General features: G+C 42.6%; 1 protein-coding gene across 1 annotated transcript; it reads right to left on the bottom strand.

Annotated features, from left to right (window-relative positions):
- Positions 1-2,339: 2,339 nt before the first annotated feature.
- On the bottom strand, positions 2,340-24,214 carry TAF5L (TATA-box binding protein associated factor 5 like). The gene is given in 6 exon segments (XM_054061359.1): positions 2,340-4,840; positions 10,493-10,517; positions 10,519-11,257; positions 14,029-14,133; positions 18,946-19,090; positions 23,958-24,214. Coding segments are annotated over 5 exon segments (1,809 nt in total). The 5' UTR covers positions 19,088-19,090; positions 23,958-24,214; the 3' UTR covers positions 2,340-4,042.
- Between the last annotated feature and the right edge of the window lie 27 nt (positions 24,215-24,241).

Raw genomic sequence — 24,241 nt, 5'->3', positions numbered from 1 at the left:
ACTTTTAAAAAAATCCCATAGCTAATGTGCAGCATGATGGGAGTCTTTGGCGAGGGACATCCAGGCAGTTAATTTAACTGTCACATCGGTGTCTTGTAACGCTCCAGTTTTAGAGGCTGGCTCACCATAAGCAACTAGACACCACTCAAAAGGAAGGCCATTTCAGGACTTCGTTGAACGTGCTGAGCCTGGAGGGCTAACAAACAGTCAGCCACAGTTTAAACAAGGTTAGCCAATTGCCTGAAGTCCTTTTTATTTTTCTTGGCGAACCCAAAGGATCTATTAGTGGAAATATTTCTGTAAAATGTTTTTTAGACTTAAGACACTTGTAGGAGACAGCTTTTTCACAAAGGAACCAGAATGGGGAGGAACAGGATGAACTCTATCGTTTCCCAAGTTAGGACATGTAGACTGAACAGACTGGACGCACTCTGCTCAGGAGATGCCAGGGTTAAACATGGGAAGAGCAACTTTAACATAGACCTGTGAATAGACATAGCAATTTGTTTATTAGAGCAAATACCCTTTCCTTTCATCAGTATTCAATGACTAAGCAGGGACGTGTACTTCAGCTCTGTCTATATTTACTGTGGCCTGGACTGCCTCACACCTTTCAAAATGGTGTTTAGCTGCTCATTGCCTTTATTAATTCAAAAGGATGGGTAACAGAACAAATTTATCAGACAACAGATGTCAAAACCGAGGAAATACTTCTCCCCTCTCATAAAATAAATATGTAGAACTTCTTGCAGCAGCAAACTGCAGAAGCTACAAGTATATAGCTGATTAATAAAAGGTATGAGAGAAAACTAATGGAAATTAAATCTGTCAGCGGCTATTGCAGATACATAGCTTGCAGCTCTGGAGGTCTGCTATTAAAAAACACAACCCGAACCAGCACACAGTAACTGTGAGAAGATAGGGGCAGCTAAACCATGGAAGGATCACTGCCTATATGTCCTCTTTCTCTGAGCATCTCCTGTTAGCCACTGCCTGATATCATGTGGCACCTGGTGCACTGTGCATCGTCCAGGAGGCAGATGAAGTGAGCAAAGCTTTGCAGGGAGAGGAGTACCCCGTTCCGTGACTGAGAATGACTTTAACACACAGACTCACAAGCAGCCACAGTCCCAGCTATGATACTTATTAATATTTGAGTGCTTAACTATGTCAACTTACGTGCTTTTGTGTTTTTTTTTTTATGATACATATTTAAAATAGAAAAAGGAAGGGGTCTGTGCAAACTGAGACTTATTTCTGAAATACACAGTTAATCGAGATTATGGTCCAAATTCTGCTAGACTGGTGTTGCTTCCTTCCACTCATACTTTCCTCCCAGTTCTGCCTTGAAGTTCAGGCTGTCTATCAATTGCAGACATTTCTTACAGTCTAGATTATTTCCTGGCTTCCCACTTTCAAACATATTCCACGAGCATCAAAAGCTGTCTACACAATATATAAAAGTTTATCACTGACAATGCACTTGAAATGTATATTATTTTTACAACATCTCAGAAATCACTTTTACATCTTTTAGCCTCTGTATGTATAATAGGATTTTCTTCCTAGGTCTCTTACTTGTCACTTCCATATGCAAAATACTTTAGAATAACATAACTAATAAAAACCCCAGTTCCACCGTAGAAGTAAGATGTTAAAGGAAACTTTTGTTTTCTGTCCATCTCACCTTTATTCCCTCTCCCCACCCTTTTTCTCACCGTCTGCTCTCCTTCAGGACCCAAAGTCCAGCTGCTCTAAATCTAAACAGTGCTCAGGACATATGGCAACAAACAGCAAAATGAGTTCCAGTAAACACTGGTGAGCCATATCCTTCCTCGGTATTCACACAGGCATCCCGCCAAGAACTTCAGTACTCTGCTATGATTCAAGAGCAGTCATTTCACAATGAAATCTTTGGGCTAGAATCTACAGAATCGAGCAAAACCACTCAAAATAATCATGGAGATTACTGCTGGTTGAAGAACACGTGTTTAGTCTGATGAGCATTATCAGTTCTATACATCTGGAGAAGTTCCATAGCACAAAGCTTCAGCAAAACAACCATCTCCTATACTGTTTTTTTTTTTTTTTTTTTTTTTTTACAAAATGCCTGATCCTGGTCTGTTAGCCCGCTTCACGCTGTTGATATCCAACTGTCAGAAGATTAACAGTGCCATTCAGCTCCAAGCATAGAGGGGTTTCTGGTACTCACAGAGCTCAGCCACAGCACACATTGTTACTGATCTCAGAAAGGTCAAATGAATTTCTGATAAAAAGTTTTGGTCATTTACCAACATACATAGACAAAACCCAACAAAACAAACAAAAAAAACCAGGCAACTGTGAGCTGTCATCTAAATTCGTGGACTAGATGTTCTCAAGAGAATTCTCTCATGAAAGTCCAGAAGGTCGGAAGGAAGCTGAAGGGAATAAGTACTTAATAACGACAGCCAACCTAGAACACACAAGGATTGTGTCTTTGCTTGAAAGAGGCATTTTAGATGTCAAACTACAGAGTAAACATTGTGCAGTGCTACAGAACGAGGTCTTTTGGTGCACAGTGATAACCTCAAGGGGTACCTAGATCCTCCACGTGCATTTCAGCTGACCTACAAAGCTGTGCCAATGCCCTACTTCATGACCTGCCAAGTCAGCTCTGTGGAGAGCAAATAGGGGGATACCAAAGCAGCAGGCACCAAGTGAGCGAGTCCACCAGATTCAGCCTCCAAGTGTCAAGTAGGCTCTGGCTCAAGCAGTGCAACAGAAGCATGCTCCTGCCTTCTCCTTCCCATGCAAATCAGAGCAAGTTTCCCAGAAAGGGACCAAACCATTTTTATTTTATTTTTTTTTTAAACTAAATGCTTTTAATAGAAAACAAAATACAAAATAACTCTTTCCAGAAAGCAGAAATATTTAATCTCTCCAAATGACAAACTAGAACGTGCTTTTTCCGCAGAACCTTTTTGTAAATGCTGATGATTTATCTCACAAAGTGTTCATGAAACTGATATTGCAATAATTTGAGAAAAATCCAACACTGGCAGAGCTGCCTCTGTGTACGCACAATAACTTAGTAATACTATTTTTTCCCATGTCACTTTGTGTGTCTCTCTCTCCCTGTCCCCCTCTCCCTAAACTGCCAACTTCCATTTACGGAAATATTTCTGTGAGGTGCAGCGGTGGACTGACGTGCCCTGCTTTCCATTGGGAGTCCAAACTTAGCCGCTTCAGTTCTATTGTGCCCTCTCCAGACAAGGCAAGTCATTTATTAACCTTAAAGCCACCGCTCAACCCCCACTGTCCTCCCATCCTCAGAACACAGTGCAACCAGATTCAGAAAGATTCCTAATTAATGGAATATAAATAAAACTATCACAGCTAGTACCAGGAACCAAACCCAAATGACAACGCAGAGATGGGCCCCAACTGAGGTCAGGTTTTCATCCCCTTACTAAAAAGAAAGATGGTATTTTCTACTTAGCTAGTCCCAAATATTCCAGAAGTGCTATAGGGAACTGTAATATTTAGGACTACTCTAACTGTAGAAAATATCTAATGTTCTTTTAATATAAGGGTCTTAAAATGCTGGTCCTCTGCAATACCAGGAAAAGAAAAGCAAACAAAACAAAAATCACTGGGCCAGTAGTTCTCACATACTCAAGCCTCAGTTAACAGTAGGTAAGATGTGCCCATCAATCAATGCAGGACATTTAAGTGCAGGTCAGCAGCTCATCTGGTTGGCAGTTTCACTTGTTTGGACCAAGCTTTTGGTTTCCCCAAGCTACTGGATTTCCTCCCCTTTTCCCCATCCCTACTAGTACAAGATTAGAACATATATGCATTTTCATCACTCCTCCTTTTTTCCTTATTCCATTCAACAGCACGGGCCTTTTTGTGGACAAGACATTTTAAAGTGTTTGCATCATTCTGAACAGGCCTTTCAAGGGGGCAGAGGAAGAAAAGTGTTTCACAGTCAGTAATCTCAGCTTGCAAGGGACTCTGGCATTCAATACACCCACCCGCTTCCCTAAGAAAAACAAAATTAATGTTCCTGATTTTCTTGTGCAATTCCAGTCACTAGAAGAAGATTACAGGCCATAAACTGTACGCTCAGTACATTATTCATTTGTCCGGTATATACACCAACCAGTTCACTGGAAGACCCATCTGCAGGGGCATTGCAGTAAGTGTTCCGTATGTCCCACACCCGGACCGAATTGTCCATGGATGCTGAAGCAATTAAACTACTGTCGGGGCTAAAAGTAAGGCTGGTTATGTTGTCCGTGTGCCCCCTCAGTTCTTTGTAAAGAGTTCCTGAAGCCAAGTCCCACAGCTTTAGCCGCTGGTCTTCGCCTGCTGATGCCAGGTACTTACCGTTGGGAGAAAACGCAAGTGCTAGCACAGGGCCACGGTGCCCGGTGAAAAGACGCACCGAGTTGCCTTGCTGAGTGCTCCACAAGCGCACAGTTTTGTCTGTGGAGCCTGTTGCTAAGTAGTTGGAATTGGGGTGGAACTTGACACAGTCTACGTCCGCCAAATGGCCTGCATATATTCGCAGCGGGTACGTCCGATCAAACGACCAGAGCCTTGCAGTGCGATCATGGGAACCGCTGGCAAAGTACAGGCTGCAGGGGCTAATATCCAAATCCCAGACAGGATAGGCATGTCCTTGGTACAACACAGTGTTTGTAAAACTTCCGAGGTCCCAGTATCTGATGGACATGTCCTCAGAACAAGATAGGAGTCCTGAACTGTCTGAAAGGAACCTTGTGCTATACACAGGTCCACAGTGTCCTCTCAGGATCTTCATTTCTGTGCCTGCGCTGTCGTCCTCTTCCTCCTGGTTGAGGAGGAAAAAAAGAAACAAGAAAGGAAAGCATGTTTATCTTTTCAACAAATACGGGAACCACCATAAGGAAAACAGGCGGGTGCCAATACGTAAGTTATTTTAGATGTGGCTCATTTTCTGCAATCCTGAGACACAAACATTGCTAGTGCATTTACTACACCTACACTAATGCTCAAAGAGATGGCAAGGTAAGACTTTATATAAAGGTTTTATCTTCATTTTGTGTGGCCTCATGCTCACTCTAGCAGACACCTTAACCTGGGACTGTATGCAAATGAGGGGAAGAGAGGAAAAGAAATTTTTCCACTTGCTAAAAACATATGCTTATTCCCTCTCTGGTCTCCACTAAACTTTTGGCTAAGATGTCCAAACAGATCTTGGCATCTGCTCTTTTGGTGTGGTCATTATTGGAAGCGAATCTCACAGCAGAGAAAAAGAAATAGAGATGTTTTAAACAAAAGGCAGGAGATGGAAAGACAAAGCACATTTGACAAGCTGTTGGACATTCCTTCTTAGCTCTGAATGTGAACTGAAACCCAGTAAAGCCAGAATGTCTATTTCTCTACACAAGCTCCATTGGGATGCTTTCACATTCTCACCCTTCAATGGCAGCTCTCAAGAAGAGCAAACGTATGCAGCTTATTTAGGTCAAAGGATCTATTTTGGGATAGGAGGAGATGAATAATCACAAAAAGGATGGTACTGTAAACCTTTTTATCCCGCAGTTTTCCAACTCAAGTACCAGAACAGATAGTCAACAAGTAAAAGCTTTCACGTTTAAAGACTGTTCATTGAGCTACGCTTAATGGAATCTCCCAATGGAGGATAAGAGTCTCTGAAGGTCTATTCAAGTAGCACCTCCTGACACTCAAAGGCTACAGACCGCACAAGTTTCAACAAATCTCAACAGAAGGGAGTGTCGAGTGTCCTTGCCCAACAAGCTGGTGTCTCACTGGCAGTGTAATACAACCACGACTTGGGTTTCACCTGCATTATATCGTGAGACCACTCTTCCTCAGGGTTTTCAGGCAGACACTTTTCCTCAGTACTGAATCAGTAACACTCATCTGCAGACAATCTCCGCGCATCAAAGTCAACACAAGAGCCTATTGTTTGTGAGCAGCCCCTTTATCATCACAAACTGGCCTGTTTCCTGCTGAAGGAGCACTTCCTGCTCCAAGAGGAAGCCTGCTTCCCCAGGGCTGCTGAATTGCTGATGACTAGTCAATGCATCCTAAGTGGCTCTCTTGGCTGACATGACATCTTCCATCCCTTTGACCTCAGGACCCATGGACAGTTTTGCTTCTACTTAGCAGTAGTCCTGAAAGTTCTTCTCTTCCAGTGGCTTCAAATTTCACAGCAGAGGTGAGCAGATTTCTTCATCTCAACTGCATGTCTAGTGGGAGGCAGCAAGCTGTTTGGTAATGCTAATTCTCTTCAGAGTAGTCAGGGCCCATGGAAGTTTTACGATGTGGCTGAGAGCCAACTTCATCTTTAGCATGGAGGTGAGGCAGAGAGAAATTGCAGGCTGCAGCATGCAAAGCCCCATTCTTATTGAAATTGCTTTTTCTACCTCAGATAGAGCATTGCTTGCTGGAATCCACAGCATCTCTAGCCTATGTGCCACTTTAAAGGAGAGAGGCTGATATTTGCAGTATTTTAACTATTTAATTATGACTGTAAGATTCCTGACAAGTTACCAGTGGAAGCCTGTTCAAGTTATCTATACTGTATAATAGTTTCTGTAAATTCTGCAAGTCCAGGTACTTAATTTTATACTTTCAAATTCATAGAGTGGCACTTTAGCTGCCTCCAAGCACATATTCTCTTTCTTTATGAGCATCTACTCTTCTTCTCTTGTATTACAGTAGTAGCTCATTAGAAAGTGCCTGCTGAAGCATTCAAAACCACACTCCTATACAGTCACAGGTAGCAAATCTTATCTTTTACTTCTGTTTGACACCCACTTAGCATAACAACAGCACATTGCTGTTACAGGTCACCAGAACTGGTACACTTATAACGCTTCTGAGTCATAACATTTTTCCGTCTCCTCCCTATCCAAGTTAGTCTGCCGATGAGATTAACCAAGCAGCTGGAAGTGCAGCCACGATATTACTGCCTTGCAAAACCAAGCTTAATTTCTTTGCCAGATCAAGCACATTCTTCCTCACATGCCACAGCTACTACTATGTAGCTGAACATATACACAGCAGCTACAGAAAGGCTGCAATCTGTGTTATGGATCAGAAGGCAGGGAATCTCTCATCATAGTATTTTTTCAGGATACCAGTTTCGCACTCTGAATATGTTTCCTGGATATAACATACCCCTGGGAACTACCCAGATAACCACTGGCTCCTTCTAAAGTGGCTGCTCTGCGAGTTAGTGTGAACCGTTTGTATTTCCTTGATGAGAAAATAAGCTATATAAGCCTATCTTAATCACTAGCCTACACACACACAAGAAAACCTACCTTTTATTATTTGTACTATCCATTTTGAAAAAAAGACCCATCAAAATTGATTTTAAGTAATAGGATAAACTGGAAAACATATCAGCACTACTAAAATGAGCTAAATAAAAATAACTTTTTCTTCAACAGTGAACAGGAAATCTTCCTGAGCAAGTACAAGACTCCCAAAAATTATATTATTAAGAAATTGAAAGGAGCAAAAATATTGCCATGTTTTGTTGTTACACAGGACACCTTCCAAATGATACACCTATGGACAGACTGCCCAACTCCTTAACCATTACTGAAGTCAGTAATGGATTTTGTGAAGTGGTCATCTGAACCCAGAACAAATTACTGTCAGTGCATTTAACGTTGTGAACAGCAAACCTTACCTAGCTGACAAAAATTATCTTGATCTTCCACCCAGCATAAGCCTGAAGAGAATGAATAAACCTCAAAAAGCAACAATAACCTCAAAAAATGAAAACAAGAAACCATCTCACCACTTTTTCTTTTATTATAATTAGTAACATGCTACAGGTTTCTCTGGGTGTCATCATCTCTCATCCTGCACTGCTCTTTAAGATGTCACAAGGGAAGATCTCTTACCTGCCTACAGTAGGGATCTCCCAACAGGGAAAGATGAGGGAGTAGATACCACAGCTGTCTTTGCAGGACATTTCTTAATGCTCTTTCCAGAATTCCCTCCTATTTGCCACCCACCAAGGTGTCAGCATCATCACCACTCACTACCACTTGCAGAACTACTGCCGCTTAAAAGCAGAATCTTAGAAACAGACTGAATGAGGTCAAGTCTTGGTCTTCACAGAATTTAACGGCTGCCACTCTTTGAGGCTTGAAATAGAGGATTTTCTGGTGTTGATTTATGCAGTACCAGTGATGAGCATGACAAAATTGCAGAGACAAACAATATATCAATTTGCACAGCTGAAAAACTGCATTTTCACATTGGACCTTAAGTACGAGAGACTATGAGGTTGCAATTGTGAGATGCTAGTATAAAGAAAACTCAACTACTTTGTCCCAAAACAGTAAGCCTCTCCTATTTCCAAGAAGCAAGACAGTATCAGTGAAGTGCACAGGGGTGTCACATTGAGCAAAATTCACTAAAACTACATCTAGTAGTCAACTTTAACCTTACTGGCATAGAGGCTTTACATGAACTAGGAAAAAACATTGTTCTCCAACTTGCCAAGTCTCATTTATATATGCCATCCCATTTATATATATACACACACACACACACACACACAAACACACACAAAGAGTTAATAAACCAAATAGTGTAGTTTTAGTGCCATCCTGAACAAGATCCACTGACACTAGCACAGTTTTAAGGCTTATATATCTTCATAAATAGAAGGACCCTGCTTGCTTGCAGCAAATCAGAAACCAAGCTGAAGATTAATTATTTCAGGCACTACTATTTAAATACAGTACCCAAAGCTAATTACACTGTCTTAGTATCTGAGAGTTCTACTCCTGTGGCACCCAAGTGGATGCTGGTTTCTCCCAGTGCCTGTATATTTTCACTTGGGAGTCCCAAATATAGGAATTTACTTCCTTTGTAGGCAAGAGGCTTTTTTACATTAGGGACACACAACCAGCAATGCATTCAGGCTGGCAGCCCCACTTCAATTTTGAACGCTTGGTCAGGTTGCCATTTGTTTTGCTAGTCGTGAAGTTATTGAGGGCAATGATGATTTTGATCTGTGCTGGTCTTTGACCAGTTTTTGGTTTTAGACCTGTGCATAAATACTGCAAGACCGACAAAATATTAAATAGCCAATAAGAGCCATTTGTACTCAGGCTTCTGCAGCCATTTCACAATACACACATGATGTGCAAATATACACCTATGTGCCAAAACCACTAATACACACTTTTGATAACCTCACAATATCTCACTGTTCCATAGTCTGGAGCCAATGGAGGTGACCTGCTGATTTACCAGAGAAATTCTCCTCTGTTGCAGTTTATTGACATTTGGTTTCCATGACAGGCAATACACACAGTCACATGTGCTAGCAAGTCTTGAAGCTTATCACGAAAACAAGTCCATAGCTCTATCTTGGACTTGGCTCTATCTGACCCACTTACCTGCTCACTCTGCAGAAAGGGTTAACCTGGGAAGCAATGAGCATGCTGCTGTGATATCTCATCAGGATGCCTGCCTCTAGCTCTCAAGTTGACTAGCAAAGCAACACCTAATCATACATCCCTTTGTACAACAAGCTCTCTACACTCTTCCAATGTAAACAAAACACTGCCAGTAGGTATTTCTTGTAAGAAGAAAAACAGTGGAAAAAAAGGATGCTTCACCTGCTAAATGCTCAACACAAGAATAAATGAGGCTTTTTTTTTTTTTTTTGTTCCAGAGAGAAAAGTGATTAAACAAAGGAAGAGTCACAAATTCTGATCTCTAACCAGATATAGGTGGGCAGCTGTGGCAGAGGGGGGAGGAAGGGCGTGACTAGAAGGCAAAAGAAAGAGTAAACTAGAAGATGCTATCTAGCTTGGCATGTGAATGATGGTACACATCCCTGTCCTCATCTCCAGCATTCCAGAGTGGGAAGCCTCTGAAGTTTCTACACTGCAGATTACTTAATGGAGACATTTTGCGTAATATTTCCATGCTAACTCTTCACCTCTTGTTAAGGTGATTCCTCAAATACAGGCTTCTACTTAGGCATTCCTTCTCCTTCCTGAAGCTTACTTTGGCTCTTTCTTTACTCTATTGTTATTTTCCTCTTTCTGCAACTGTCCCCTTCCCTCCACCCTTCTGAATGGTTGTTCTGAGCCGCTTTCCTTCTAGTTTTCACTCACCACAGTGTGTTTTTACTGTCCACAGCTCCTTGTTTCAACTTCCCTACGAGAAGGCTCCATGCTCCTCAGAGAAAGAAGCCTTCTCTAGTCACCTATCCTTACTGGGCTGCCTGTGTCACATATTTGGAGACAGCTGGAAGAGGAAGATCAGCACCTAGGACTAAAACTATGAACCAAGCAGAAAGTCAGTGCACCTCAGTGCAGCACTTACAACCACTGCAGGAAAGAACAAGGACGAGAGTACGCCATAAAATTTGTGCATCAAGGCAGACAGATTGTGGAGCAGACAAAGTCCCCTGAGGCATTACTAGATACTCCACAATGCAGGCCCAAAATACCTCGGCAGAAAGGGTAGGGGGGGGGGAATGGTATCCAGACCTCCTCATCCAGGATGTCACAAGCCAGGCGGATGCGGGACACATCAACGAGGTGGGGCTCAGATTTTAACTTCCTGGAACGCAGGCTCCACAGCTTCACACAGGAATTATCGAACCCAGCAGCGAGCAGCTTGCTGTTTGGTGAAATCTCTGCAGTATTCAGCAACTGCTCTGTGTTATAGAAGGCATAGAAACAGATGGTCGTTAATGAAGGGGGCCCATCCTTGACACGTTTAATGCTGTCCTGCAGTAAATCCAGCGCTGCCTCATTCTGCAGAATGGAAGCTGGCACATCACTGGGTTCCAGGCCATTGGTCTCGTTGCGTGAGGAGCTCCCACCGGCATAGAGCTGGTAGTCAGTCCTCTTGGCGGGCTGCACATCCAGGTGAATGTGCAAGGTCAGGACTTTGCACAGGGCGTTGTTGTTGTCACTTTGGAGGTAGCGAAGAAGGTAGTTGTAGCTGTCCTCTTGAAGGCGGATGACGTACTTGTTGTCCAGAAAAGCCCGGAGCTTCAAGTTGGACAGGATATCTTGAATAGTCATGGTAGTCTGCAACTGCTCAATGATATCCTTCTGGCTGGCATTCTGCAAGAACATGCCATGGAAGCGGCTATAAAAACTATCCACTGTGCTTTTTAGGCCATTCTGGACCATGTTCAGATGGAGGTAGACGAAGAGGGGATACAGAAGAGGCATCACTTCATGGCTGTGCTGAGAATCTGAATCTATGTAAAAAACAGCAACAAACATGGAATGATTTCTCAATTCACTTCCTACTGGGAATAAAACAGAGCAAAGACAATTACTCTAAAAAGCCTCGACAGTGGCATTGGAGACCAAGCAAGGGGAGACTTTTGGCAGCGCAGGTAAGCGAACCTCTTCTGTCACTTAAAAGGGCTACAACAATGCCTATTATGAGTCTGAAGACAGGCTTTTGAGTCAGTGAAGTAAGCTGTCAAAACAAAACACAGAGATTTCAAAATCCTTTTTAGGTGTGGGCCAGCTATTAAAATATCACCTCAAACTACATGACAGCTGAATTTTCCCCTCTGCGTATTTAAAAACTATGCCCTCTGTTTATTCCAATAAGTGGACCTTAAATTTTAATTATTGTATTTAACTTTGTATTTAATGTTTTTATGTCAAAATTATTTACCTAGCTTTTGCAGACCTTAACTTTGCTTTTTTCCTCTCAGCTTCAATAAAATTTACATGTGGTGCTTTGGATGGAACCAATATGTCCCTTGAGGAAAGGAAGGTACAGTAGTTTCCAAAAGGTACTGCACCAGTGCTCTTGTTTTATTTCTGTGCCTGCTCGTGTGCACACTTTCTCTCTCTCTCCCCGTCTCTGCCAAAGCAAATCCCAGAGGTAATTGCTAGTACACAGTGTAACAAACTCCCAGCTAGGCTGTGCTGTACTGTACATCGTGGGGACTGATCTGTGCAACAGCTCAGCTCCTCCTCCACCAGCTTCTTAGGGCTCTTTCCCTCCCACTTTAAGCCAGCTGCACAGAGCTGTAAGGAGCAGAGCCCTGCCATAGAACACCATGACAGTGCACAGAGCCACCACAATGAGTTACTGAAGGCCCAAATGGTGCAAATTACAGGAATAAAATAGGGATTGCTAATCCTCAAACAGCACTGTTAGTCTTCAAACAGCATTGCTTCTTCTCAATTTGTTCTTCCCATCTGCACTCACCAATGCATACTCTTCCCTCCGCCACCTTTCCATTAGGTTATTTCTCCTCTCCTGACATACCTGCCCAGACTTTCTCCAGTCCATACTGTGCCTCTCTCCTGCTTCTATAAGAGTGTGTGCGTGTGGTGTGCAGTTTATACACACATATTTGCATACTTATGCATCACTCTGTCCCACTGAAACTGGGCCAGAGCCAGTGAAACCAGTGGTCTGTATGTAGTAAAAGCACTAAGCAGCCAGCAGCTGCTCTTCCCTGTGCAAGTGCTCTAGGCCAGAAATGCAACAAGGGGAAGGACCTTACACTGCAGTGGGGGAAAAACAGAAGAGATGGGAAGTTGGCAGAGGCAGGAATGAAGAAAATGTTCCTCATGAACATATGGGGAGAGGTTACAGGAGCAAGGTCTGTCTAGCCTGGAGAAGATTAACTGGTCTCTTCAGTACCAAATTGAACATTATGGAGAAAAATAAGTCGGCCTCTTCTCAGAGGTGCTCAGCGAAAGGACAATAGGCAAGCTGTTGCAAGGGAAATTCTCACTGAATCGTTCAGCTCTGCAGCTGGGTCCTGGAGGCGGATATAGTACAATCTCCACACTTCTTGATTTTCAAAACCTGTCTGGACAAGGACCTCAGCAACCTCTGACCTTGCCCTGTATTAAGCAGCAGGTTGAACCAGAGATCTCTAGAAGTAATACCCAAATTACTCAGTGGTCCTAGTTCCCTGCCCACTCAGTGCCTGTGGAAGCAGGCTTCACAGACATGGGATGTATCCTGTTGTGTCTTGTGGCTGGCTGACAGTTTATATGCATGAACTGCTTCTGTTTCTCCAAGAGTGTAAGAAATCAAAACTGAGCGAGAGGGACAAAAAAGATGCAAACATTCTACATGAACACCAAAAACATGCTTAGCACTTGCCCAAGCAATATTGAAGCCACTGAACATAGCAGTCAGTCATACTTCTCAAAAGTCTTTTAAGCCATATGGATTTACCCTCAATACTAAAGTGCAATGGTGTTGAACTGTTCCAAGTCTAAGACTAAGGCACTTGCATTTTTCCCCTGTGCCTTCTTGCTTTCCTGTTTCTGTCCCTTTCCCTCCACTGGACAAATGCAGAGGAGTGGCAGCTTCACTTCCTTTGGTACTATTATCTAAAAAATCTTATCTGCTTTCTTCTTCCCACATTTGGGATTCATAGAAGAAACAAGGACATACCCAGGAGATTGCCACCCACTCTAAATAAATAAATAAATAAATAAACAAACGATCAATCATTATTGTCTTCTGCATCACACTACAGAATGAGATTTTTTTTCCTTTCTGTCATATACCTGCAGTCTCAAAGCTAGTACAGATAAATATAACAGAACCAATGCTTCCTTAATAAACTAGATCATCATAAAAAGGAGCTAATAGTGAATAAAATTACAACTCCCAATCTAGGAGACACCAAAGAACTATACTAATTTTTAAGTTACCTGCCTTTCACATAAGAGTGTAATCTTCTGCCTGTTCTGTGTACGTCATGATGTTATCTAGACAAGCTCTACACATATACAAAGGCCAAATGCTTGAACAAGAAAGGGCAAACAGTCAGCTAACTAAGAAAATCAAAGGTACTCAGCACTTGGGCAACAAAAAAAGGAAAGAAAAAAATATTTCTAATTGTAGTAACTGAAATCTCAAAACTAGAAATCAAAGGATCATTAGAGACATGATTTTGAATTTTTTTGTACTGTACTTTACTCACTGAAACGACAAAAAAATCAGCTACCTTCCTCTTCCTCGCTTCCTGATATTTACCTGTGAGAAAATTGCGTAATCGTCCAAATTGTACTTCATATTGCTGTGGCTCCGCCAGGCAGGGAGCTGCAGACACAACGTTGGCACAACCAGATTCAGATTGGACTGTGAAATAAGATAAGTAAAATTAAGTAAGAATTTAAGGAGTTTTGTACATATGTCTGAAAACAAAGCTTCTTATAAAATCCAACATAATGCAACCAGCAAGGTGATGTTTCATCTTTCAAACTGTCCAGGGATGCTGTAGTCTAAAGCTTCTAAACATGGCATTAATGACCTAGACAGGTCATGAATGAGAAAGCTTAAAACTACTCCCCCGAAGGCTCAACAACTCACTTACTCCCCCCACCAAGACATTCTTAAAATTTTCAGATACACCTTTAAGTTCTTAAGAGAGTCAAAGTAACACCATTACAGATCCCTTCACATTTTTACCAGATACCCAGTAGTTTTACTGCTTTGCACTCAGAAAAGCCGAGGAAATGAATCTACAACTTTCTGCAAAACAGTTTCTGCTTCAGTGGGACCCGCTACCTATCATGGACAGAAGGCCTACTTCAGAGTCTCAAATTCCTAGTCATTATCACATACTACAAGTGATAACCGCTATCATTTACTAGTCTCCCTGAGGTGGTGGTGAAAACACACTGAATCTCTAAGCTAACTAGTTTTTAATCAAAACGTGTCCTTCTCACTGAGGATTTTAGGATTAAGGGCAGCTGGTATTTGACCCCAAACCTGGTTTGTATAGTCTCCTGAAATGGTGTTAAACTGATTTTGAGATTCAGAATCAACTCGGGTAAAAGTGATTCTGAACTATTTAGAAAGGAAGATGGCTTTTCTTTCTCTGGCACCAAACCTTTTCTCTCCTGCTAACCCCTCAAAATTTGACAGGGCATTTATGCAGGTTTACACACAGCCACCAACATACCCTGGTCGTATACAAATACCAGTGACTACAAACTCAAATTGCAAAATTCACATTTCTAAATTTTAACTAATATGTTAATTCATCTGCTCTTCCAGAAAAGCAGAACAGGGCAAGGAGTTTCACTTCATTTTCCTTTCCTAATCTTTGTTTTCAATTCGTAACTATTTTTCCCCTCTACAAAACCTATTTTTATTGCTCTCACTTTCAACTCCTTCAGCTTCTTTCAGTCTCCCCTGCCCCCCCACTTTCCATCCTCCCCTTTTGCCTTCCTAGTCCTGATTGATTGGTTTTTGTTCCAGCATTTGGCTCATGCACAGAGGCACAACTCTGACAGCCTTGGAAGTCTATAAACAACATCATCAAATTTTCACATGCTAAAGAGAGATAGGCCAGCCTCCAGCTTGTCTCAATGCTTCTAATTAGAAAGAGATCAGCACATGGTGCGCAGGCACCCTGTCACTATTCTCTCCTCTCGCTCTCTGGTAAGACACAGGTCTATCTTCCTGGAACTTATGGAAATAAAGGAGATATATTTACTTCCTCTCCAGGGCAATCTGAATTGCACTTCTAAAACAGCCAGCCAGGCTGTGCTTATCATTGTTTCATGGGAAAAAAACAAATACAGATTCTAGTACCAATACTTGTCTTCACTCAAATCAGTTTCAAAATAAACAACTATAATCTGTTGAAAGATACAGATACACTGTGCATTCTACAGCCTGCCTGCTTCAGAAACTCAAAGCTGCTAAGAACTTCAGGCTCACATACTAGTATTACTTAATGTCTAAAGTAGAAACTCTCCTATTCAGACTTAAAATTTCATATAATCAATATTCATCATGAGAAAGTAAATTGCATGCATGCATGCGTAGAAACTCAAAAATGCTTAGTGACAATTTTCAATGTCACACATGCTGCTCACTGTAAAAGCAAAGAAAAAAAGAAATAGCAGAGCCTGTCTTTTATGCTGCGTCACAGGGTTGCATACAAGGGTCAACTTTTCACAAAGTTCTGATGGTCTCCTTTCAGCAGGAATGGGAATGACTTGCCACCTTGCTTATGCCATGCAAGCACAACTTAACTGTCTTTGGCTTTATGAAGTGTTCCTCCATGCTGCCTATTTAACTTATTCTCTAAAAACAACTTAATTCCAAAATTAAGATTTACTTCATGCCTCTAAAAGGGGCACATCATCTTTGGCTGCCTATCCTGGAGTAGTCTGACTGCCCTATTGCTTTAGTAAAGATGCTAGAGCTCGTTCCCATCAAACAAATGGTAAATAAACCCCGCATACCGGACAGTTATCACAAGTTCAAATTGTAATTCTTTTCCTTCCCAAAACTTTACACCAACCAGACTGCAAAAGGAATCAAGAGCTCAACTGATTCCAAAACAAGAGAGTAAATTTTCAGACCTACTAATATATTAATAAATCTACCATGGTTTCTTTTCCACATTCCCCAGTGGTCATAAGAACAACTATTGGAAACGTTTGCTCTTTGACTTCACTTCCAGTGATTGTAGCTAGTGATGCGACCTGATAGCAAATTCAACAGAACTCACTCCTAACTCAGGGACATGAACAGGTGCCTCCTGATCTTCTTGGTTGGCTATGAGCATCATTGCTTCCAGCTAACAAATGCAGGACTACTGTAAATGCTGTTTCTCAGTAACTGATTCCTCTTTTAGGTGAGTGTAAAGATATATAATTTTACATTATTTCAGGTAGTCTTATGTGTCGATAGTATACCATGGGCAATATTAGAGGAACTCGTTCCTTAAGTCACTCATTCTGTCCTCAAATATTCTTCTAGTTTTCTCCAGAAATACAGGGTAGTCACAAGGAAGCTCCGTGCTGTGTTTTACTGCAGATGTGATCAGACAGCATGCTAGATAATCTCCTCTGGCCTCTCTATCCCATGAAAAGTTGGACCAGATGATCTTTTGAGATACTTTTCAACTTGGGGGCTGTTCTGTGATTCTATGAAAAAAGAGCTGTACAGATACAGCAAGTATATGGAGTAATGGAGAAGGGCTGAACTGGAGAGACTCCGTAACAAAACAAAAAGAAACACTGTGATAAAACTGAGAAAACAAAACTATTAAAACCCAAAACTAGTGGACACTCTTCACTGTGGAAGAAGTAGTTACAGAATTGAAGACAGAAGTAAGTAACTCTCCCATTTATACAGGTTGGTTCATTTAAAAGTCAAACAAAAGAAAAAAGCTGAACAGAGAAAGGAGTTGAGTCTTGTTAAGGAATAAGCAAAACCATCTTCAGACAAAAATGTTTGTGTGCTGTCCCCAAAATGAAGTAATGAAGGCTGTAGAATCTGGTCAGTCTTTATTCAGTTTCCTTAAGATGACTGTAGCAGAAAGTATTCTCAGCCTCTGTTGTCAGAGTAACTACAAGCTGGGTTTTTCTTTTTCAACAGTCATTCACGCAAACTGCAGGATGCTCACTGACATCTTACTTCGACCATGCTTGACGAGAAGCAGTAGTAAGCAGCTCAACACACGAGAGCAGACCATTTTCAGTTCTAATGAAAACTGATGACTAAGTTCTGAACCACTCGCCACAAACCCCTTTGACTGGCAAGAGGACACAGACTAATGAGAAGAAGTTAAGTAATAACATTTGATGAAGATTAGTAAAAAGATAAAATCCAATCACACACATTCACACTCTTTACTGAAACATTTTTTTTTCTGCATGATGCCATGTGCGAATGCAAGGACTTGCAATCCAGTTCATCACTCTTACTTCAGATACTCATCTCCTCCTGGTATGGACTGGTTCTACGTTCTAATCCCATTTCAACACTGACCTTTCTGTCAACCTCTCCTGTGAAACCTCACATGAAAAACAATTCAGCATTTTACTTTGGTTTCATTCCTTCTCCACCTCCCCCAGTATTTCAGGGAGTTGCAACAAACTTCCGATAGCTACTCTGAAAACAGCAAGGAAATGAAAAGTACTAAGCAGATATAAGTCACTTCTAATAACGAAATATTACCCAATTTCCTTCTGGCCCCTGAGTCAGCCTGAACATTTACCCACAAGTCACTCAACTTTGGATTGCAACTATGGCAAAATTCTCTAGAGGTGGAAGAGCTAATTTAGCATCCTATCTTATCTAGATACCAGCACAGAGTTATATAGCAACTACTGTTTTGTCAAATCAAGTTGTATCACAAGTAACTAAGATTTCCACCACTCTTAGCCTGGGATACTGTCACAATCCAAGCAGTTTAATTAACAGAAAACATTTCCTCTTTGCATTTTCACCTAAAGGTCAGCCCAGTATTTTCTATTACTTTTACAACTAAATTTAATCTTTATAACCTCCACGTTGCTTGCATTCTTTCAATATTTGTACATGCTGAAGCCGTAGTGTTATCTTTTATAACAAGAATAATAGTTACAGTGAAGAATATAGCAGACAGAATTTGAAAGAGAGGAAGTGTAGCAGGATACAGAAGCCTTTAAGACAGAGAAGAAAAGGCTTGCACAGAAATAAACCACCTCATCCACCGAGGTGTGGATTTTTTTCCAAGTGACAGAGCAGAGCTTTCACAACTAGAAAGCTGACTAGGCCATAGAAACACAGGCTGTATCACTTTTGTTTCAGATGAGATAGCTCTCTGGGAGTATAAATGTACAACACATTTTTCTGCTTCTGCTTAACCCTTCATCTAGGTTCTTGTCACCTCCATCCCAAAGCACCACTACTCACCAGGCTTCATGTTCTTTGAGATACAACATACACACTTTAGACTAGTATGACCCGGTATTTCAGCCTGCTGGTTCACTGACCATGAACCTCACCCTGTTGCCTTATCATCCACATTTTCATTCTTCAGAAGTTCATTACTCATGCCAACCTCACATTGGGAAATATCTTTATTTCAAAAGGAGATTTGCCCACACGCGCAGACAAATTCATGGTGCTACCCGTATACGCGCTCACATATGATAGGATTACCTGTGAGATTAGCTGCCATCTCTTCAGCAGTCTGACACAGCCTCAGCCCTTGTTTTAGGGGACCTTCTGAGTCCACATACTGACGGCGCTTGAGGTAGCAGGACACTGCCATCTGAATCTGTTCTGTGCGTACGCGTTTCATGACCTTTTCAAAAGAAAAGAATGAGATGATGGGTTCTTATTGTGTAGGTACATGCTAAAACTGACAGAGAACAAAACAGCTCAGTATTTTCATTGCTGAAGTCAAACAACTTCATTGCTGAAGTATGAAACAAAACCTATAGGCATCTGCCTCTTAGTACTTAGGAGTGACTAGACACTTCAAATCTGATCCATGAAGATATTTTGCTGCTTAATTCTACTAATTTTACTGAGGAATCCAAAATCCTTTTGAGCATTCTGGACTAGAACTGCAGTGGTGAATTGAAGTACTTGATCTTGTTAAAAATTAACTCATAAAAAGAGAATGTTTCTACTCCTTGCTCTTTTACAGTAGCAGTTTGGGTATTCAGTTATTTTAAGATTCCTCTGCCTAAACAACCAATGAAACAATACCAGAAGAGTTGAGGGAACACGAAATTAGTATACAGGAAGGAAATTTCAGAATGCTTTAAATAGCACACCTATTTTACCTACTTGGGGAGTCCGAGAAACAATAGCTTATAGACTGAACTTAAAGGCCAGAGCCAGATTTCTGGGATTTCAGTCAGGTAAGTGCCCAGAAAAAAACAACAGGGAAGTTGAAAACAAAAGCAGAGCCTTCTGCCTTTTTCGCCTGCCCCCACCTATCCAGACTTCCCTCCCACAAGAGTTTAAAAAAATCCTTTGAAGTTTCCTTTATACAAATTTTGAAAGCCACCCTCCCAAACATGGCTTAGTAGTATCTCAAAACCAAAAAGAGCTCAATGCCAGCTCTTAGCCTCTGGCTTGTAATTAAAGAGCCTTAATAACAAGAATGCTATAGTTCCCTTGTTACTTGAGCAGTTCCTGACTGCCACCAAGCCTTTGCAACAGCCATCAATTTTAGATAGATGCTTAGGCAAACTAAAAGACTTTAAAGAAAGCAGAACCAAGCAACCATTTTATTCCACCAGAACAGGCATTATTCCACAGGTACAGGCTGCTTCAAGATTGGTTCTACAACTTACAGCCCCACTGCCACAAGAACTGCAAACACTTTACAAGTGCACATGCCTTCTGGTTTGAGCAGCTAAATCCAATGAAACGCAGCTTCCCAGAGGCAGACAAGGATGCCCATTCCTCTCCCTTATATGAGCTACATTTCTAACAAAATGACAGCTTAAAAAATATGATCATAAATGAGCCTTTTCTAATACCCATGCACGCTTTAGTGCTTATCCCAGTTGTCAGAACAATAAGCCCTTTGTGGAGTCCCACAAAGATGGAAATGCAAGGTTTCAGCAAAACTTTAAACAGATATGCACAATTTCAAACCCATTTGCTCTGCAGAAAGCCTTAAAAAGATTTCCATTTATTCCTGCAGGTGAAATAACTGTTGAGGGTGGAGAATGGGCATCAACAGGTGTGGAGTTTTCAAAGCATATCCAGGCAGACCTATTAACATCACAGATTTCAACCACAACTTCATCCACTCCAAAAGCTAACTTCCTTTTCATCTTCCCTGCAATTAAATAAATTATATTTGAGACTTACACTGTCTCAAATGTAATGCTTTCTGCTGCACAAAACTGTAGGAAAGACAGAATCCTAACAAAGACCATGAAGAAGGGTGGACACTGGGATGGGCCAGTATCTTAGCATCCTCCTAAAACACACCCTGAACTAGGCCTCACAGTGTATCACATTTCCATTCTGCATTTCAGCTAGCAGCATGGGCTCACGTACAGGTGACCAGCCCAGGTCCATGTGAATGCTTCTGCATGCCTTGTGCTGTACAGCTTAGGTCTGGGTGGCAACTTAAATATATCTGAGATGCTTTCACAGATGTTTATTTCAGGTTTAGAAGCCACTCTGGAGAGTTTGCATCTAGATTGTTGTATTTGGCTTATAATACCAAAGAAATTCACTCCCCAAATGGCATGGAACAGATTCAACTAAATGTTTCTGAAGTGGTTCAGCCAGTCAAAACTCGGCAAATCAGCCTCAAGTTTGCGGTTCAACTGCAGAGAGAGAGCATCTAGAAATATCCTTGCCCATACTTTTTTCTCCAGTTTCAGGATCAATCTGCGCTAGGTTAGATTTGGCAAGAAAACCCTTATTCATTACTGCACAGCACACATGTAGAGATAATCCCTCCTAAACCCATAATGGATCAGAGAAACAAAAAACTGGTGTGTGAAAGATGCAGAACTCCAGAGGATCCTTTGAAATGACAGTGACAAAACAGAGAGGCACCGAGATCAGTCCTTTCAAGCTGTTAAATGAGCAGATGACACACAGAGAAAATGGTAAATTTTAAATGATAAGCAGGTAACCAAGCCATCTCAAATTCTAATATCACGATCGGATATTTCAGCAGCAAGAAAGAGTCTGGGAAAGCAGCAGTTGCTGGCAGCTGATTCAAACCCAAGCCTTTTCAGAGCTTTGGGGATAACAGGGAAGCTCCATTTTTTTCAGCCGAGATTACCAAGGTAGTGTTTGCAGCTGCTTTATGCAACCTGTACAGTTTCTTGCTCCCTTCACACACTTTGTATACTCCTCCCAGCACTCACAGTAGTGGGTGTTACGAGAAATGTCTCGAGGAGATCTCTTTCACTACTCCCAGATGACAGAACAGGAACTACCTTACAGGAAATGCATCTTCACCGAGAAAAACCCGCTGGCATCAGGCACACTATCAATCACTCCTACTTCCATTTCAGGTCTTTGTTTCTTTGTTCACTTTGCCTTTACACTTCACCCTCTGTATTACAGAGAGCAATACACAGGAGCCGCAAAATCACTCATGAAAAGTGCAAGTAGAGCAAAACATTCGTACAAATATTCTTTATCAAGCCCTCAAAATTCAGAGTATATCATAAAATAAACATAAGGACAGCCTGCCAAAGTACCTTCAGCTGGGTTCAAACCAAACCAATTCACAACAGGTCAATGACGAAGAAATTCAAAGGCAAGAAAGGACAAGCCTGCCATTTTAACCTCCAACCAACCTTAAGATTTTAGCTCTCAACCCTGAAGATAATCTCCAAAACATGAAGCGAACTGAAAGCATATCACGTTCCCTGTCCATGCCTGCAGAAAGCTTGAAACAATTGTTCGGAAGTCCCAGCTGCCTTGTTCTTCTCAAACAGCCAGAGAGAACAATAAATACTAACGCCATTAACTATTTTTACTGATAAGCAAAATACCTGAGGAAAGCGAGAAGAAAGATCACGTCGTGAGTCTGCACAGCTACAATGCAGTGGCTTCTGCAGCGTCACAAATTGGAGTACAGAAGATTAAAAACCCTACACTAGGTTAACTGTTTTGGAGGAACGAAAAATACTGAAGAAAGCCAGAGAAGAGGCTGATCATACAAAACACATCACAAGTTCCTCTTTCCTAGAAAAGCTGGAAAACAGCTGTATACTATGCACTGGGCCCTGGAAATTCATTTCCTGCCTACGCTACATCTCAGGTACAGGTTTAGGCAGATTCCATGGCCTTGAAATACCACCAGTACAGACATACGAAAAAGAGCTTGGAAACTAGCATTGGAAACGTGCTTTTAAAAGCTCTGCACTCCTGTTCTGATGTTGAGACAGAAGCCTCTTCCTTCCAACAGACTGAGGAAGGATCTGTGAGCATCAAAGAACCAAGGATAAGCAATCTTAGGAAAAAAACCCAAACCCAAACAATAAAACAATGTAGAAAAACACATTTTGGGCATTCTCTGTTGAGAACTATGTCTCAGGCCTCAGTTGCGGACAGAGAAGTGCCATATTTCATCTCTTACCACTACAGGCAAAATTTGGAGTCTGCCCATGACACTAAATCACCTAACTTTTAATTTTGTGACATCGAGTTAGTCTAAGATTCATAACATTTCAGAATAAAGAGGGATAAGCGGATACAAATATCAGCACCTAGAGCCGAGGAACTTCACACACACAGTGGCTGCAATTCAGAAAAGGGCAAGCAAACACGACAAGTTGACATGGAGACTTGGCGTGGTGGTGCAAAATAGGAACAGCGCTGCACATTGCAGGGAATACAGAGAAGGCTTCTGCCTGAGTAGTGGTGTTCACGCAAAGAGGCAGAAGAGATGAAGTGGCTGTGATTTCAGAAGAGCCTGCATCCATTTGCATCAGACCTGGATCTGGCTTCACCGTCCACAGGTTCAGCTTTGCCAATTCCACAGTTGGGTTTTTTATTCACGAAAAGACAGAGCCCAACAGCGCACTTCACCCTCTATGGGGACAGGACACACTTTAACCCTGCTCACAGCACAGCCCCACACCTCAAGCCTCACTCCCAGTACCCAACCTTTCCTCTCCAGAGCCGTCAGGCTCTGCGGACAGTCTCCCCTCGGGACTGAGCTGGGAGCCCCGGGGCAGGACCCAGAGGGCTGGGGACAGAGCCCCCTGCCCAGGGTAGGGCTGGGAGTGCTAGGAACAGAGCCAGGAGCCCTGGGGACAGAGCCTCCCACCCACGGCAGGACTGGGAGCTCCGAGGACAGTCCCCCATCGGCCAAGGTTCCGAGTGGGAATCTGAAGGGAGATAAAAGCGAAAGTCTTTCCCTACCGAAAAAAAAAAAAAAAAAAGAAGGAAATACAAAAAGGAAAAGAGAGACGGTGCCATAAGAAGCCGCTAATTAACCTCAAGCACCTTTCAAGTTACAAAATACCATGGGAAAAGCCCGCCCCGCGACCCCCGAGAGCAGGGAAGCGCCAATCCCAGCCCATCCCAATCCTACTCCCAATCCCAATCCCAGCCAATCCCAATCCAAGTCCCGTCCCATCCCATCCCCGGGGCCCTGCCCGAGCACCCGCCCCCCGCGGCCCGGGCCTGCGGGCCCCGCCACGAGGCTCCCAGCGCTCCCCGCCACTCACTGAGCATCGCAGGCGGCGGCGGCGTTGGCGGGAGGAGACGGGGCCCCGCGGGGCCGGGGCGGCGCTGTCACTGTTCCCCGCGGCGCCGGGCGCTGCCGGAGGTAGCGGCGGCTCCGCAGGTGCTGCTGCTGCCGCCTGCCCGGTGTGGCAGTGCTGCCGGTGTCGGCGCGGCCGGAGCTGCCCGGGGCGCGGGGCCCGGCGGTGGCCGCTCCATGCCCGGCTGGGGCTGGCACGCGCCGCGGCGGGCGGGCGGCGGGGCGGGGGGGAGGGGGGAAGGGGGCGGG

Source organism: Cuculus canorus, chromosome 3 (assembly GCF_017976375.1).
Source record: "Cuculus canorus isolate bCucCan1 chromosome 3, bCucCan1.pri, whole genome shotgun sequence".
Classification (NCBI taxonomy): domain Eukaryota; kingdom Metazoa; phylum Chordata; class Aves; order Cuculiformes; family Cuculidae; genus Cuculus; species Cuculus canorus.
This window is presented reverse-complemented; position numbering and strand designations above follow the sequence as displayed.